General features: G+C 38.2%; 1 protein-coding gene across 6 annotated transcripts in view; it reads right to left on the minus strand.

Annotated features, from left to right (window-relative positions):
* ARHGEF12 (Rho guanine nucleotide exchange factor 12) overlaps positions 1-17,367 on the minus strand; it is a 147,566-nt gene that overhangs the window by 6,598 nt on the left and 123,601 nt on the right. For all 6 annotated transcript variants that reach the window (XM_031652869.1, XM_031652868.1, XM_031652873.1 and 3 more), the window contains 11 exons: positions 15,507-15,632; positions 13,552-13,666; positions 11,385-11,485; positions 7,646-7,723; positions 6,132-6,207; positions 5,256-5,423; positions 4,026-4,113; positions 3,459-3,545; positions 3,242-3,321; positions 2,378-2,611; positions 343-813 (listed from right to left, as the gene is read on the minus strand). In XM_031652869.1, the coding sequence (XP_031508729.1) occupies positions 343-813; positions 2,378-2,611; positions 3,242-3,321; positions 3,459-3,545; positions 4,026-4,113; positions 5,256-5,423; positions 6,132-6,207; positions 7,646-7,723; positions 11,385-11,485; positions 13,552-13,666; positions 15,507-15,632 (1,624 nt within the window). The remainder of the gene's footprint in view (positions 1-342; positions 814-2,377; positions 2,612-3,241; positions 3,322-3,458; positions 3,546-4,025; positions 4,114-5,255; positions 5,424-6,131; positions 6,208-7,645; positions 7,724-11,384; positions 11,486-13,551; positions 13,667-15,506; positions 15,633-17,367) is intronic.

Consider the following 17,367-nt stretch of genomic DNA (forward strand, 5'->3'; position numbering starts at 1 on the left):
TTCATTACTCTCTGTCCCCTTAGTCTGACTTATGTTTCTTCCTAATACTTCTGAAGTCTATTTATTTGTTTACTTATTTACCATGCTTCTTTCCTCTAGCTTCATGAGAAAAGGGGATTTTTCTGTGTTTTATTCACTGCTATATCTCCCTGCACCTATGATGAGGTCTGGTACGGAGTAGATTCAGTATTTATCAAATGAAGGAATAAATACTGCACTTGTGTGAACACACACACATAAACACACACACACCTCGAAACCAACACAACACCCATTTCAACATACAGGACAGTTAGCAATGATCGAAATCAAAATCAAAGTGTAAGTGTGAAAGATACTTGCCTGAGATGCGTAAATTAACATCCTTCTCTTCCTTGTTAACTGCTCCATCACCTTCTGATGGATTCTCATCACTATGTGCTTCACGGGCATCAAAAAAGTGCTCTCCACTGTCATCAAGACCCCCTTCTGGCTCCATGGTAGGCATCTCTGGGGTCATAATCATGTGGTCCATTACTAAAATGTTACTTGCCTGGCTATCCTGGGGTGCCAGTCCCACTGAATCCCGTGGAGCGGAAGATTCAGTTGAAGTCCGAGGACTGTAACAAGTTGCAATGTCACCAGTTCCAGTTCTAAAGGGCATATGTCCTTCACCAGAATGATAGGCCTTAATATTTTCAGAGTTCTGGATGACACTGTCTGTCTGCGGCCCCTGAGAGGCTGTCCTATATCTTGGGAAATGTTGCCAGTCTTCCTGAGCGCTCTTCTCAGTCAAACCGAGCTGCTGCACCAGCAACTGCTTCAACAAACCCACTAAACGATTTAGGAAGGAGGCGGGAAAAAAAAGCATATTCACAACTATAACCTCAGGCTGCAAGAATTAAATTAGCTGAATTATCAATTATCTTTAAAAGTATCTTTTAATGACATATTAAAATGTTAATTAATTTCATACAATCATTTTATTTCATACAATCATTTTCCATTTTATTTTGAAGATTAAATAAAGCACCGTCTTTTAGAGAAGATTTACCGTTAAACTATACTTGAAAAGATCTAAGCATTCTGAATAGGGAGGTACTCCTATTTAGAACTCCTGAATAACCAATATCATGCCTCTATTTTTTCTTCTATAGAACTAGAATAATACCCTAAAGGTACTTCTTAAGAATGTTGAAAGGCTGTGTTAAGCTGGACAGAAAAAGCTAAAAGTTCTGCTTTTTCCAGATCCAGACACTATATGCATATTATTTCCTCTAATTTCATGAGATACATACATATACTAAAAATAAGAACCAATTTAATTTTGAATGGGCCCAAGTGTATGCTATGAGGTCACCCAGACAATGATAGAGTTACTGGGACAATATTAGTCAAACCATCAGAAATAATTAAGACTGTTAATTCAGGAGAATGTATAAAAAATAATGTAGTTTTAAATAACCAATTCTCTGCTCTCATCACTAGCTTAATGTCTGTCATGTTTCTTTAGGCAACAAGTTCCCCTCAGGTCTCTGATCCTGTCCTTCTGCTCTACAATCACTTCCTGAGAGATGCTAGGAAGTCTCATGGCTCTGATGCTCACATCTCTATCTCTTCCTAACCTCTCTCTAAAGTTTGACTCCTAAAACTCTAACTTCCTGCTAGTTACTCACTCTTTAATGTTTTGTCACTCATTATCTTAATCTTGACATGCTTTAAAACTGAGCCTATAATTCTACCAAATCAAAAAAAATAAAAAAGAAAGTACAATGGAAGGAGGTGGGGGAAGCAGTGGTAGTCCTTTTCTGACTCTTATTTCTGACAAGATTAATGAAATTATCTCTAAATATTCCCTTTCCTTTGACCTCACATCCAAACAAGTCAATTGTTTTAAGCACTTGATGACTTCTCACTTCCTTCTTATTCCTTTTGATAACATTCTAGTCCAAACTCTTTTAGTCTCAGGCCAGACTATTACAATAGTTTATTTAGTAAGTACACCATTCCATACCTGTTTCCATTCAAATCCTTCCACAGCTCTCAGCCAGATTAATCTTGTTTCATACCTTTAGTCATATGCTGGTTTAGAAATTTCAAATGGTTCTCCCCAGCCAGAGAAATTGTTCTCAGCCTTTTCCCCACCTCAGTACAACTGAGAGATACGCTATCCTCCCATTGTAACAGTGATTCTGAACCAGGCTGGGGGGTGGGGAGCTAACAGAGTGGCGTGTGTGTGTGTGTGTGTGTCTGTGGCATGGGCCATTGTAGAGAATACTATAATCTCCACAATAAAACCAGAAGAGTAAGTGGAGTTTGATAAATCCACATACTTTAAGGATGGCACATCAGTGCCATACTTAATAAGTATCTGTAATAAGTTATGAATAAAACTTACAATTTCTTAGTGCATCCAATGCCCATCGTTCTTCTGAGACAGGCAGGTGTGAATCTGGGATTGTGATTTGATAATCTTCTCCAACTTCCTTTAGTGTCCCATCTGTATGTTGTTCCTTTGCAAACTGTCTCTCAGCCACAAAGAGATCACGTACCTCTGATTTCCCAGAAGTACTCAGTGAATGAGACTGAGGTTTTGATGATATTAAGGTAGCTTCTAATCCCAAATCTCTGTCTGTCCAATGGAATAGAAAAGGTAGACTACAGCTAAACAAAGCTTTTAACTTTTAACATGAAGCATTCAGGCAAGAATCAGAAAAACAACTCCATAAACTACAGAGATCATCTGTTAAGCAAAATACACAGCACATAGAGCAGTGTTATACTGACACACAGAAGGCTCAAAAGCAAAGTTTGTTAAACTGAATCTCTGATGCTGGAACCTGCATAAATCAAACAGTATTAAAGTTGCTTTGCATTTTATTTTATTTTATTTCATTTATTTATTTCTTTTTTTTTTTTTTTTTTCTTTTTTGGCATTTTGGTCTTAGTTGCTCAGCCTGTAGTGCAATGGCACGATCTTGGCTCACTGCAACCTTTGCTTCCTGGGTTCAAGCAATTCTCCCTGCCTCAGCCTCCCAAGTAGCTGGGATTACAGGCACCCACCACCATGCCCGGCTAATTTTTGTATTAGAGACAGGGTTTTGTCATGTTGGTCAGGTTGGCCTCTAACTCCTGACCTCAGGTGATCGGCCTATCTTGACCTCCCAAAGTGCTGGGATTACAGGTTTGAGCCACCGCACCTGGCCAGCATTTTAACAGATAATAGAGCACATTCTCCCTTGAACTTGTCAGAAAAGTGTACCTGGACTCTGCAAACCAGTGACTGACATGCCATGCTGTTCCTCTTTTAATTTTGAAGGATCTTCTTCATCATTATCTCCTCTGTAAAGGAAAAAAACAACAATCTTTTAGCTTCCCGAGGTACCTAAACATCATTGCAACAAAATGTAATAGTTATCCTAGTCTTTTCCAACCCAAAACATAAAATAAGTCCTACTACAATGCAAAGGAACACTCACTCGCCAGGTGTTGACTGGGGTAATGGAATTGGCTTTGTGGATTGCTCCTTCACTGATGCAGCCATCCGACAGATTAGGTCCTGCCAGCTTCAGAAAGTTGGAAAGAAATCCAAAATACAAAAAAGAAACAACAAAAGAAATATCCTTTAAATATACTCACAAAACAAAAAGAAAAACAGAACTAAACAAAAACCAATCAACCAACCAACCAAAAAAAAAAACCACTCCACTCTGCCAGAGAATATCTTTATTTTGGCAACACACTATTAAGGTGAGAGTCCAAAACTATACCTTAAGAAAAATCTAATGTTATGGAGACATTACCCATTAAAAAAACTTCAGCTGACATTTTCCATATTTTTTTCTTTAGGAAATAAACTTCCAGAATAGAATCAAAATAAAAGGCATCAATCTAAAAAAGAACAATTTCATAGTAGAACGTCTCTAAAAGAGTAGAAGAAGTGCTTGGTTTCCATACATTATAAAAACAAAGTTAAGTTTATGGAGTATTATGCTTGGGATAATGCAAATAGTAGCTATAGCAAGGTAGCCATATCTAATACATACACAGTCTTTTCAGAAACTGTCTGTGCCACCAGTTCATAAATCTGAGCTCCATTGTCTGACATGGAGATGACGAATAAAGCTTTGTTATCTGGAAAAAACAAGACAAGATTACTCTAACACTCTGATCTTGGGAGACCATGAGGGATGTTTTTAGAGTCTTGAAATAGTCCTCTCCTTAAACTAGATAAAGGTTACATATATTTACTTTAAAATTCATCAAGATGTACAGTTAAAATTTGTGCAACTTACCATATTAACCTATTTATTGTATTATATTTATTGTACTTCAATAAAACAAAGATTATACAAATTAGCACTAATTCCACAATAATTCACTAGAAACAAAAGGATGTCAAAAATCCAAATTACTGGCTGGGCATGGTGGCTCATGCCTGTAATCCCAGCACCTTAGGAGGCTGAGGCAGGTGGACTTCTCTGAGCTCAGGAGTTCGAGACCAGCCTGGGCAGCATGGCGAAACGCTGCCTCTACAAAAAACAAAAAAATTAGCCAGGCCATGGTGGTACACGCCTGTAGTCCCAGCTACTCAGGAGGCTGAGGTTGAAGAATTGCTTGAGCACGGGATGCAGAGGTTGCAGTGTGCCAAGGATGCACCACTGAACTCCAGCCTGGGTGACAGGGTGAGACCCTCGTCTCAAAAGAAAAAAAAAAAAAATCCAAATTACCAAATGAAATGCTATTACTCTTTTGCATTTATTTTGAACTGCCCTTTTGCTAAGTTGTTAATAATATTCAGTGAATAGTGGAGAAAAGAGATCACAAATTTATTTTGCCACCATGAAACTAACAAGTTTTAAAAGGGACCCCTTTGTTAATAGAGTTAAAATATAACTTGCCAGTCAAATTTGATTTTTAATCAAAATTCCATCCATCTCTTCAGTTTTTATTTTTTTTCTCACCAAATCAAAAAACATACCACCCTAAATGAAAGGCTTTTCACTGGGATCTATCAATGATTTGAACATAAAGAACCAAAGTAATAGCATAAAAAATTTCAAATACAGAAAACCATTCACAGAATCTAGACACCCTAAATAACTTTGGGGTATAAACTCTTAAGTCTCTTTCTGAGCAGTAAAATTCACGTAATTTGCTTAATAATATAAAAATAGCAAGACTCTATGCCACTTGTGTTACTTAAACAGCAATGAGTATCTTATGCAACTTCACAATGAATCTGGAAATTAGTATCCTTCAGTGGACATACTTGCCTGTTGCCACTTGTCGAACCAACACTGTACTCAACTTAATGACAGGGCTAAAAGTATGTTTGCTATCAGCTGTAGATGCCAGAATCTTACTATGACACCTTAACACCAGTCTATCATCCTGCTTTTGTAACAATACAAGAATGTCTTCCAGCAGCAATGTGTATAAATCTAGAAATAAAAGTACAGAAAAAAATGGTAAGTACAGAAATTGGGACGTCTTTGGTTAACTTTATAATGATTCAACAGAGGAATTTTATTTCTGTTAAAGCTACAAAATTTTCAAAATTGACTTGTATATTATCTTTTAAAATTTCATTTTCAATAATTCATTTTTATTGTATTTCACTAAAGTGTCAATCTGTGACCAACAGGAAATAAAAAACAACAAGCTGGGTGTGGTGGTGTGCGCCTATAATCCTGGCTACTAGGGAGGCTAAGGCAGAAGGATCACTTAAGCCCAGGAGTTCGAGGCAGCAGTGCACCATGACTGCATCTGTGAATAGCCACTACACTTTAGCCTGGGCAACATAGTAAGACCTTGTTTCTTGGAAAAAAAAAAAAAAAAAAACAGTTCCTCATCACAGACAGTTTAAGAAGTACTGGTCTAAAGAAAGCTTACAAACATATTAAGACTTACTAGAATATAAGAATGATGGAAATAGGACTAAATCAGATCTCTGTTACATTCCTAAATGAATATTTAACACGTTACATATAATGAAATAACACAAGCAGATCTACAAATGTACAAATAACACGAGGTAGCACTGCTAACTGCTGAGAGAATGGTTCTCTCCTCTTCCTTTTGTCATAGGAAACTCCTATTTCTTCCCTTTTGCCACTCTCCCCAAAACTAACAGACAATATCAGACCTACCAATAGTTTTATCTCTATTCACCTTCCAAACCAATGGTCCTTCATGAATCATCTTCCTTTTTGTTAAATCCAAATTCTGGCAAAATAAAGAAAATCATGCACAAATAATTTCCAAGCACTCAGTAACATGATATTCTATATAATACAGTCTCTTTTTAAGAAATTCTTAATATAAAATACACCATTTACATCAACTATCATTACTGCTATTTGTCAGTTCTTGAAAATGGCACAAAGGCCATGTTAAAGTAATCTGCATACGATTTTCTAAAAAGGAAAAGGTATCTTGCAGAAAAACATTCAGGAGTACTATCTTCCAAACCTCATTCTAAACAGATAATAACAGATTATGAAAATCAAGTTACAAACATTCAGCCACTAGAGTCTCAACATATCCTTTAATTTTTCTATGAATAATTGGATGAGCATGGTACACATGCTTGTCTATAAGAAAGTGGCTTCTGAGTTCCAAGGCTCTAATTTCAAAGAAAGTTCTAAGAAATAGTACTCATGAAAAGTCCAGGTACTACTTAGGCTTGGTCTAAATATTAACTTATTAGTAAGAGAATCATCTTTTAGTATTAGCAGCTCTAGAAAACTCTCATTCTTTGGAAGTTAAGGGGAATAAGCACATTTACAAGCTTGTTGACAAAGTATTAATATATGACATAAAAGTCTATTTTAACGGCCACCAAATAAATCTGCCAAAACCACCACCTAGTGAAATGGTACAAAAAGACTTAAAATCCGAAAAAGTTAACACATAAGCCCACATACTAGAAGTGGCAATTAGTAAACATTCTACTATTGTTCCTATAATGGTTCCAACTTTTATGCTTTCGAAGACCCTCATGAGAAAATAATACGTTATCTTGTGTTATTAAATGACCTGGAAAGTTACCATAGTAAACAGTCCTACCCTTATTTAAACTACAGAACACCGGCTGGACATGGTGGCTCATGCCTGTAATCCCCGCACTGTGGGAGGCTGAGAAAGCAGTGCTTGAGCCCAGGAGTTCTGGACCAGCCTGACAACACAGCAAGACCTTGTCTTTACAAAACACAGAATTAGCTCGGCATGGTGGCATATACCTATAGTCCTAGCTGCTAGGGAGGCTGAGGTGGGTGGACTGGCTGAGTCCAGGAGGTCAAGGCTGCAGTGAGCCAAGATCGCACCACTGCATTCCAGCCTAGGCAACAGAGGGAGACCCTGTCTGAAACAAACAAACTACAGAACACAATACAGTTAAATTTTATAATAATTAGTGTCCCTTAGTCTCCTGCCAATTGCTGTCATGTAATATTACAGTTTCATGCAAGACATTCCTCCAATGAAAGACTAATCTTCATACAGATCATGCATTTAAAAGGCAGCAAAAAAATCATAAATACAGATAATCTATGATACAAGAACTCCTTCAGGTGATGTATATTCCTATTGAGATGTTAATTACCTGCCAGGTCTTTAGCAAATTTTATTTTATTTTTAAAATTATGATTAGACCATCTCTCACCCTGAGCTCTTCAACATTTGGGTACTCTGACAACTTCAGGCTGGAGGTATCAAGGCGACGCTGATAATCTTCGAGGCGCTGAAAATTAGGCAGGGTGGAACCAAGGTTAGTGCTTTGGTCATTAATGACATTTCTGAATCAAACTTAGCATTTAAAATCTCCATTTTACTGAGCTCTTTGCAATGCTAGACAGGACTGAAAACTCACTCTCTTCCCTCGGCTTTGGTGATATTATACTCTCCTAGTTTTCCTCCTACCTCTTTGGGTTTTCTTTCTCAATCTTCTCTTCAAAGTCATTGGTCTCTTATTAGCTTATATTTACTTTCTGAATGTGTAAATCATGCACACAGTACAAAATTCAGATGGTGACATAAGGCAAAAAATAAAAAGTCTCCCTCTAACCTTGTCCTATTGCCCCACCTCCCTCAATTTTCCCTAAAGAAGCAATCACTAATATCCATTTCTTGGGTAGCCTTTGAGAAAAATTCTATGTAAATAGATATGTATATCTCGATTTATACATGCATATATAAGTATGCTAGTCTTCGTGCACGTTGTGTGTATGTGTCCTTTTTTAAAACAAGATATGGTAGCATAATATATTCATATATGCATTCCTTTGGTATTCCTATATGTTTTCCTCATTGAAATGGTAGAATATATTCATATATGTATTCCCCCGTGTGTGTGGTGTATGACTTACAAATATATCTTGGAGATTGTTCCACATGAGCACATATAGAGAGTTATTTCATTTTTTATAAATGACTATAGGATATAAAACTGTAAATAAACTATAATTTATTTCATTACGCCTTACTGATGGGCATTTAAGTTACTTCAGCTCTTCTATAACAAACAATACTGTAATAAAGTGGACTTAAATATATGTCTTTGTATACCCGTGTAGGATATCTGTAGGATGAATTTCCAGAACTGTTGGATCAAAGGGTAAGCACATTCCCCCTCAAAATCATTTCCAAATTTTACATGGAAAAGTCTGAATGAGCATAGTGAACACCTACATATTACCATCTACATTCTACAATTAACATTTGCTCTATTTGTTTTATCATATATCTATTTATTCATCCCTCTATCCATCAGTCCATCTTATTTTTTGGATGTATTTCAAAATAAATTACAGACATAAGTACACTTTACCTCTGAACATTTAAGTATCCATACAGTTTTTTTAAAAAGTAAAATTTGCATACAGTAGAACACACATTTTAAGTGTGTGTTCCATGAATTTTGACAAGTGCTTATACATTTGTGTAACCTAAACGTCTATCAAGATAGAAAACTTCACCCCAGAAAGTTTCCTCATACTTCTTTCCAGTTAATTTCTACCTCCACATCCCCAGTGGTAACCAGTTTTCTGTTTTCTTCCTACCATAGAATAGTTTAGTCTCTCTTAGAAGTTCATATAAATAGAATCATAGGGGCCGGGCGCGGTGGCTCAAGCCTGTAATCCCAGCACTTTGGGAGGCCGAGACAGGCGGATCACGAGGTCAGGAGATCGAGACCATCCTGGCTAACATGGTGAAACCCCGTCTCTACTAAAAATACAAAAAACTAGCCAGGCGAGGTGGCGGGCGCCTGTAGTCCCAGCTACTCCGGAGGCTGAGGCAGGAGAATGGCGTAAACCCGGGAGGCGGGGCTTGCAGGGAGCGGAGATCCGGCCACTGCACTCCAGCCCGGGCTACAGAGCAAGACTCCGTCTAAAAAAAAAAAAAAAAAAAAATAGAATCATAGGTATGTACTCTTTTGCCTCTGTTTTTTTTTTTCCATTCAGCATGTTTGTGAGATTTGTCCATGTTGTATGCCTTAGTGGTACATTCTTTTTTTTTTTTTTTTAATCACTCAGGGCATTCTCTTTTATAAGTATACCACAGTTGGTTTATCCATTCTGTTGATAATTCTTGGGCTGTTTCTAGCTTTTTGCTATTATGAACAAAGTTGCTATAAGCATTCTTGTCTGTTTGTGGATGTATCTTTATCCTCAGATAAAGATATATTTTATTATTCAGAAAATCTAGGTCCATTTTCTTATGATTGACATTCCTACTAAAGTTAGTTAGTTAATTTGTTATCTGCTATTTCCAGCAGGCACAATGGATAACCAGCCTGAGTATGCCAGCTCATCTATACCAGGAGTCTGCAAAGTTTTTAGTAAAAGGTCAGTTAGGTTTGCAGGCCATATAGTCTCTCTCAGTTATTCAGTTCCACTGTTTTGGAACAAAAGTAGCCACAGATAATACATAAATGATCAGGCTCTGTGTAGTAAAGAACTCTAATATGGTTCATTTCTCTTGAGCAAATCACTAGGAACAGAACTGCTGAGTCAAAAGGTAGATATAAGGGTATGTACAGAGTTTTAATCTAAATAAATATTGCTATATAACCCTCTGGGATTTTATCATTTTACACTCTGAACAGCACAGTTGAAAGTACTAGTTTTTCTATAGCCTCACCAAGACAGTTGTAATCATACTTAGCTCCTAAGAAACTACATCCGTGTTCATGGATTCAATTAGCCTCTGTATGCTCACAATCTTACATTTCTATCTTCAACATGGTCCTTACAGGTGGACCCATATAGCCAACTGCTTACTGTACAGTCTACCTGATAGCCCAAAGTGACCTCATCATCTTCCCCACAAATCTGGGGCTTCTCCACTCATCCTGTCCATTCAAATATGCAATCCAGAAACCTGGGGGTTTATTCTTGACATCACTTTTCCTTCAAATCCTTCTTCAAATCAGTCATCAAGTCCTGTCAATTTTACCTTCTAAATACTTCTCCAACTTCTCTAAGCTGCCATCAGCTATCCTAGATTGCTGCAAGATTAATAAATGGGCTCTTACATCCACTATCCTTCAACTCATTCTCCATAGAGTAGTAGGGGTGACATTTATATAATGAAAATCTGACACTATATTCTTACTTGTCTATGCTGAATTCCTACTGCTCTTAAGAATAAAAAATCAAAATTTTTAATCTGATCTCTAGGGCCTTTATGAGTTGGCCTTGGTCTACTTTCCCTCATTTTATGCCACTCTGACTTTGCTTTTTAGGCATGATCCACACTCATTTAAATTTTCAACTCCTCCAACAGACCATGCTTTCTTTTTCTGTCAGAACTTTGGTATACATTGCCTCTACCTCTAGGGTTGCACCCTTCACATCATTTTGGTTCACTTCCACTCATCCTTCAGAGCTTGGCTCAAGTGTCAATTTCTCAAGAAAATTTCCTCTAATAGACACCACCTAACATCCCCAAACTAAGCTAGGCCACACAGTTATATATCATAGCATCTTGAAATTATCCTTGATAGCAGCTATCACAACTGATACAAAATATCCGCACTATAATCCTGTTAAATGCCTTTCTATCCTCCTAGCAAATGAGCTCAGTGTGGGCAGATACCGTGCTCATTTTCTCAACTACTCTGTACCCTATGCCCAGCATACAGTAGATGCTCTATAAATATCTGCTGAATGAACAGATAAATGAAAGAGCAAACAAGCAGCCTGAGATGTTCCAAAAAGTCAAACACAACTCTGATATTCTATTATAAATTGATCTTGACCTGCCTACTACGCCAACAGTAAACAAATGTTTTCCCTGTCCATTAGGTAATGATAGTTGTACAATTATTTCACAGATCCCAGGTAATACTAATTTAATGTTCTCTCAATGTTATCCCGTATCTTCTTGTTTTCCTTTTTTACCTGCTTGTTTTCTGCCTCCTTGACAGCCTGATTTACATAATTTAAGATCTGACGACAGTGATCTGCAGCTTTCTTCACCTTCTCCCTTTCTGTTGGCCATTCTAAATATGGGGAAGAAATCAAAAACGTAAAATAGAGGAAATGAGCAGAAAACCATAAAAATATATGTAAATGAGATTTCATTTCATTTCAATAGTTTTAAGAGCAAAAAATAGACCTTGAAGATTTTTGTACCAGCTTAAAGCCTCTGTCAGAGTCTCAATTCAAGCTGTCCTTGGACAGGTAAAACTTCTAACAGGACTTTAAAACATAAATTCTAATATTTAAAAAAGAAATCACAGTACAGAACCTGAAATCCAAGAAGAGATGCTTTACATGAAGCACCAGGACCACTATATTACACACTCCAGAAGGGCAGGTCTCATTTACTTTGTAAACAATATAAAAGGAAATCCCTTCTACCCCTAGAATTTCACAGTGCATAGCCTACATAATTATGTCCAGTGAATTTGTTAAACAAAATTTTTTAATAACATAATTCAAAATAATTCCAAAACAAGTTTCTTTGAATTTGAGATTATATTTAAAGAAAGAAAACAGATTACAACATTAAAAGAAGATGAAATTCATCAAAACATATTGAGGTGGCCCGAAGAAGACTAGATTATATCTTGTTAGAAAATCTTGGCTGGGCATGGTGACTCATGCCTATAATCACAGCACTTTGGGAGGTGGGAGGATTGCTTGGCTGGGCATGGTGGCTCATGCCTGTAATCCTAGCACTTCGGGAGGCCAAAGCAGGCAGACTGCCTGAGGTCAGGAGTTCAAGACCAGTCTGGCCAATATGGTAAAACTCGGTTTCTACTAAAAATACAAGAAAATTAGCCGGGTGTGGTGGTGTGTGCCTGTAATCCCAGCTACTCGGGAGGCTGAGGCAGGGGAATTGCTTGAACCCAGGCAGTGGAGGTTGCAGTGAGCTGAGATTGTGCCACTGCACTCTAGCCTGGGTGACAGAGCGAGACTCCATCTCAAACAAAACAAAACAAAACGTACTGAGGCTCTGTCATGTCTATAATACAAAGAAAACCAAAATCAGAACATTCAAAATTATAATCCTCCAAACCACAGTCCAACTAGACTGAGCAGATATATTAAATTATAAAAATTAATGTGTATGAGTGTAAACCACTTTTGTAACCAGGTACCATAATTTAAAATTTCCTGGTTATGCATTCAAATTCTCAGGCACAAGAAACAAGATTTCAGTTGCATTAAATTATTAGTGAGAGCTAAGTATAAGAACCTAAAGCTCAATTGAGAAACAGATTCACTTCATGTTTCAAAACAGGAGAGTTGGAATTACAATGCATTGATTTGGCTTAATAAAAGTCATAGATAGATATCCATGAAACATCTCTTCAGCCAAGGATGAACCTTCTTTAAAGCAAAAATGATGTAGGCTAGAACAAGGATGGTCAAACTTTTTCCGTAAGGGCCAGATAATTTTACACTTTGCAGGCCAAATGGTCACTGATAAAACTACTCAACTCTGCTGTTATAATGTAAAAGCAATCAGGGACAGTGCATAAACAGATGAGCATGGCTGTGCTCTAAAACTTTACCTACGAAAACAAATAGTGAGCATGACTTGGTCTATGATTCACAGTTTGATAAACCCTGTGCTAAAGCTACTAATGGAGTACATTAAATCAAACAGCCCAAAGAAGACTAGATTATATCTTGTTAGAAAATCTTGGCTGGGCATGGTGACTCATGCCTATAATCACAGCACTTTGGGAGGTGAGAGGATTGCTTGAGGCCAGGAGTTTGAGACAGCCTGGGCAACATAGTGAGACCGTTGCTTAAAAAAAAAAAAAAAAAAAAAGCCATGTTTGGTGGTGTACACCTGTAGTCCCAGCTGTTGGGGAAGCTGAGGTGGAAGGAATGCCTGAGCCCAGGAGTTTGAGGTTTCAGGAAACTATGACTGTGCCACTGTACTCCAGCCTGCATCACTGAGTGAGACCCTGTCTCAAAAAAAAAAAAAAGAAAATCTTGTACTATTTGGAAATCCAACTCCATTCAGGATGCTGTAAGATATTATTTACAGGATATTGGGCGTTTTTTTGTTGTTGTTCCTAAGCTTTTTATTTCAGTGAAAATGTTGTACCTGTGTATTTGCCAATATTATCCAATAGAAGTGGGTACTTAGTAAGCCTTTGCATTTGAGTGGGAATAATATCCTTCAGTTGAAGACGACGACACAGTGGATTACTTTCAGCATCCTAAAATTAAAGTGAAACAAGTGAATCTGTAATTCTTATTAGAATCATAGTTAACATGTACTATGTATTCACCGTAAGTGTTTAATGCATCACAGCTCTGGTTATTAAATCAAGATCTTTAAAAAATGCCAAGATATATCATTGCCACACTATACTTCTGCTTTCTCCTTTAATCACATAATGGGGGAACAGAGCCTCTACCACTAAATGAATGGCTTCTTTGTTATCTGTTTAAGGAGGGACTGAAAGCATCCATAAGCAGCTCTACGTATTGCTTCCTTGTGTTAAAACAGTTTTATCTTCACCTATTCAGAAAATCTAGGTCCATTTTCCTATGATTGACATTCCTACCAAAAGTGGTTAATTTGTTATCTGCCATTCCAAGAAGGCACAATGGATAACCAGTCTGAGTATGTCAGCTCATCTATACCAGTGGTCTGCAAAGTTTTTAGTAAAACGCCAGTTAGTAAATATTTTAGGCTTTGCAGGCCATATAGTCTCTCTCACAACTATTCAGCTCCACTGTTTTGGCATAAATGAATGAACAAGGCTCTGTGTAGTAAAGAACTCTAATATGGCCTCCAAGGTTCCCATCCTCTTGTGTAAATACTCTGTGTAATCCCATGCCCTTGAGTATGAACATTTTGGAATCTGTGAATACAACGGGATATCACACCTGTGATTAGGTTGCCACCACATGATTTTGAGATCGTAAGAAAGGAAATTGTCCTGGATGGGCCTGACTTCATTAGAAGAGCCTTTAAAACAAATCTGTATCAGAAAGCCACATTCCTACTGGCCTGGAAGAAAGCAAACATCCACCTCTAAACTGCCTAACGGGGCCATATGGCAGAGATATCTGTGTTCTCTAGGAGTTGAAACTGGTTCCTAGCCAATAGCCAGCAAGGTAGGACCTCAGTTATACATTTACAAATAAATGAACTCTGCTAACAACCAGTGAGCTTAGAAGAGAATCTCGAGCATCAGATGAGAATTGCAGCTCCAACTGACACTGTGATCTCAGCCTGGTCAAACTCTCAAGGGAAGATTCTGCTAAACCATAGCCACACACCACAACAACTGTGAGAAATCTGTCAAGTGGCCATGTTTGTGTTTACATAAAACTTTACAAAAACAGGTAACAGGCTAGATATGGTCTGTTGGCCATAGCTGAAAGACCCTTAATTCATATACCCCAATGAGTATGGCTGCTGTTATGTTTTTCCCTGGAGAAGCCCATTCTCATGCTTTGACAATATTCTCTTAATAGAGCATACGGTTGTTTCCTGATAAAAGCCTGGTGGCAATGTGGATTTCTGTATCAAGTATTTTAATCCTGACATATATTTTTCATTATTCACCATTCCAAAATCATTTTTATGCCTTCCAGGAATTTAAGAGATAATGTATAGCTTTTAAAAATGTTAATATGGGCCGGGTGTAGTGGCTCACACCTGTAATCCCTTTGGGAGCCCAAGGCGGGCGGATCACTTGAGGTCAGGTGTTCGAGCCCAGCCTGGCCAACATGGTGAAACCCTGTCTCTACTAAAAATAGAAAAAATTAGCAGGGTGTGGTGGCATGCACCTGTAATCCTAACTACCGGGGAGGCTGAGGCAGGAGAATCACTTGAACCCAGGAGGCAGAGGTTGCAGTGAGCTGAGATTGTGCCACTGCACTCCAGCCTGGGTGACAGAGCGACACCCTGTCTCCAAAAAAAAAAAAAAAAAAGTTAACATAGATGTAATCTTTGTAAAAGTCTTAGTCAGAATTCCCCCAGTTTATCTGATAATTGATAAAAACTTGCCTTATTTTTTTTCTTACATGACTCACTCAACTCACTTGCACAAAAGTCTGAAATCGAGAATCCTTTTTCTGACGAGACTTGATCATTTCCAGGGCGAAAGGTTGGTTACTGCAAAAGGTAGCAGCAGCATGTTTCAATTTCTCCTCTCCTGGTCCACTGAACTGTGCCAAGAATGCAAAGAACACAAAAGAGAATGGGATACTGAGCTTATACAAGGCCAGACAAAGAGACAGACAACCAGAATCCTTTCAACATTTCAATAAGTACTCTCAAGTGACAAAATACACAGAACTGCATATCTCTGTGGAATATCAATGGTTCTCCATTAAAAAGGTCTGACCTTGACACAACCAGACCTTTTCTGATCATATTCCAATGCTTTCTTCTTCTTTTTTATTTTTTTGAGAGTCTTGCTCTGTCACCCAGGCTGGAGTACAATGGCACGATCTCGGCTCACTGCAACCTCTGCCTCTCAGGTTCATGAGATTCTTACCTCTGCCTCCCAAGTAAATGGGATTACAGGCATGCACCACCACACCCAGCTAATTTTTGTATTTTCAGTAGAAACGGGGTTTCACCATGTTGGCCAGACTGTTCTCAAACTCCTGACCTCAGCTGATCTGTCTGCCGCGGTGTTCCAAAGTGCTAGGATTACAGGTGTGAGCCACTGTGCCAAGTCCCAATGTTTTCTTGCTTGTAGCCTATCACAACCTATTACCTTTTAGCCTACATTACTTATAAATTACACAGAAAACTGGCCGGGCGCGGTGGCTCAAGCCTGTAATCCCAGCACTTTGGGAGGCCGAGACGGGCGGATCACGAGGTCAGGAGATCGAGACCATCCTGGCTAACACGGTGCAAACCCCGTCTCTACTAAGAAATACAAAAAACTAGCCGGGCGAGGTGGCGGGCGCCTGTAGCCCCAGCTACTCGGGAGGCTGAGGCCGGAGAATGGCGTGAACCCGGGAGGCGGAGCTTGCAGTGAGCTGAGATCCGGCCACTGCACTCTAGCCTGGGCTACAGAGCCAGACTCCGTCTCAAAAAAAAAATAAAAATAAAAAAAAAAATAAAAAATAAATTACACAGAAAACTGACATTTGGAGAATGTAAGATACAAAATGCCTGAAGACTGAGACTAAATTTTAATTCTTTTTTTTTTTTTTTTTTGAGACAGTCTCATTCTGTGGCCCAGGCTGGAATGTAGTGGTGCCATCTCAGCTCACTGCAACTTCCGCCTCCCAGGTTCAAGTGATTCTCCTGCCTCAGCCTCCCAAGTAGGTGGGACTACAGGCATGCACCACCACGCCTGGCTAATTTTTTTTTTTGTATTTTTAGTAGAGATGGGATTTCACCATGTTGGCCAGGCTGGTCTTGAACTTCTGAACTCAAGTGATCTGCCTGCCTTGGCCTCTCAAAGTGCTGGGATTATGGGCATGAGCCACTACACCCAGCCTAAAATTTAATTTTCTTACACCCTGACACCTTTACAACAACTAACATCTTACTACTCTGGGAAGCAAATCCTTGGCATACTAGCATTCTTTCTTACTCACTATAAAACCCACTATGACCACAGGCAGGGCATAACTTTTCTAGGTTCAAATAAAATTAAATCACTGCTGTTTCACCTGTGTAGCAGCTGGAGCTGGCTTGGGGGAGATCAATGAGCTTACGAATTCTTTTGCTAAAAATTATACTTCTCACTAATATTTTTTACTTTGTAAATTTAAGTTTGCATATGTCATGATTTTAAGATTTCTGATGGTCAAACACCTAAAAAGTGATTTACTAGTAGCTGCTCTTATAAGTCAAATACATTGTTTTTTAATACAGCCTCTATACTTGTAGATAATTGCTTTATGGTTTGTGAATATGTCTTCCATATAATCTTCCATT

This window comes from Papio anubis, chromosome 12 (genome assembly GCF_008728515.1).
Source record: "Papio anubis isolate 15944 chromosome 12, Panubis1.0, whole genome shotgun sequence".
NCBI classification, from domain to species: domain Eukaryota; kingdom Metazoa; phylum Chordata; class Mammalia; order Primates; family Cercopithecidae; genus Papio; species Papio anubis.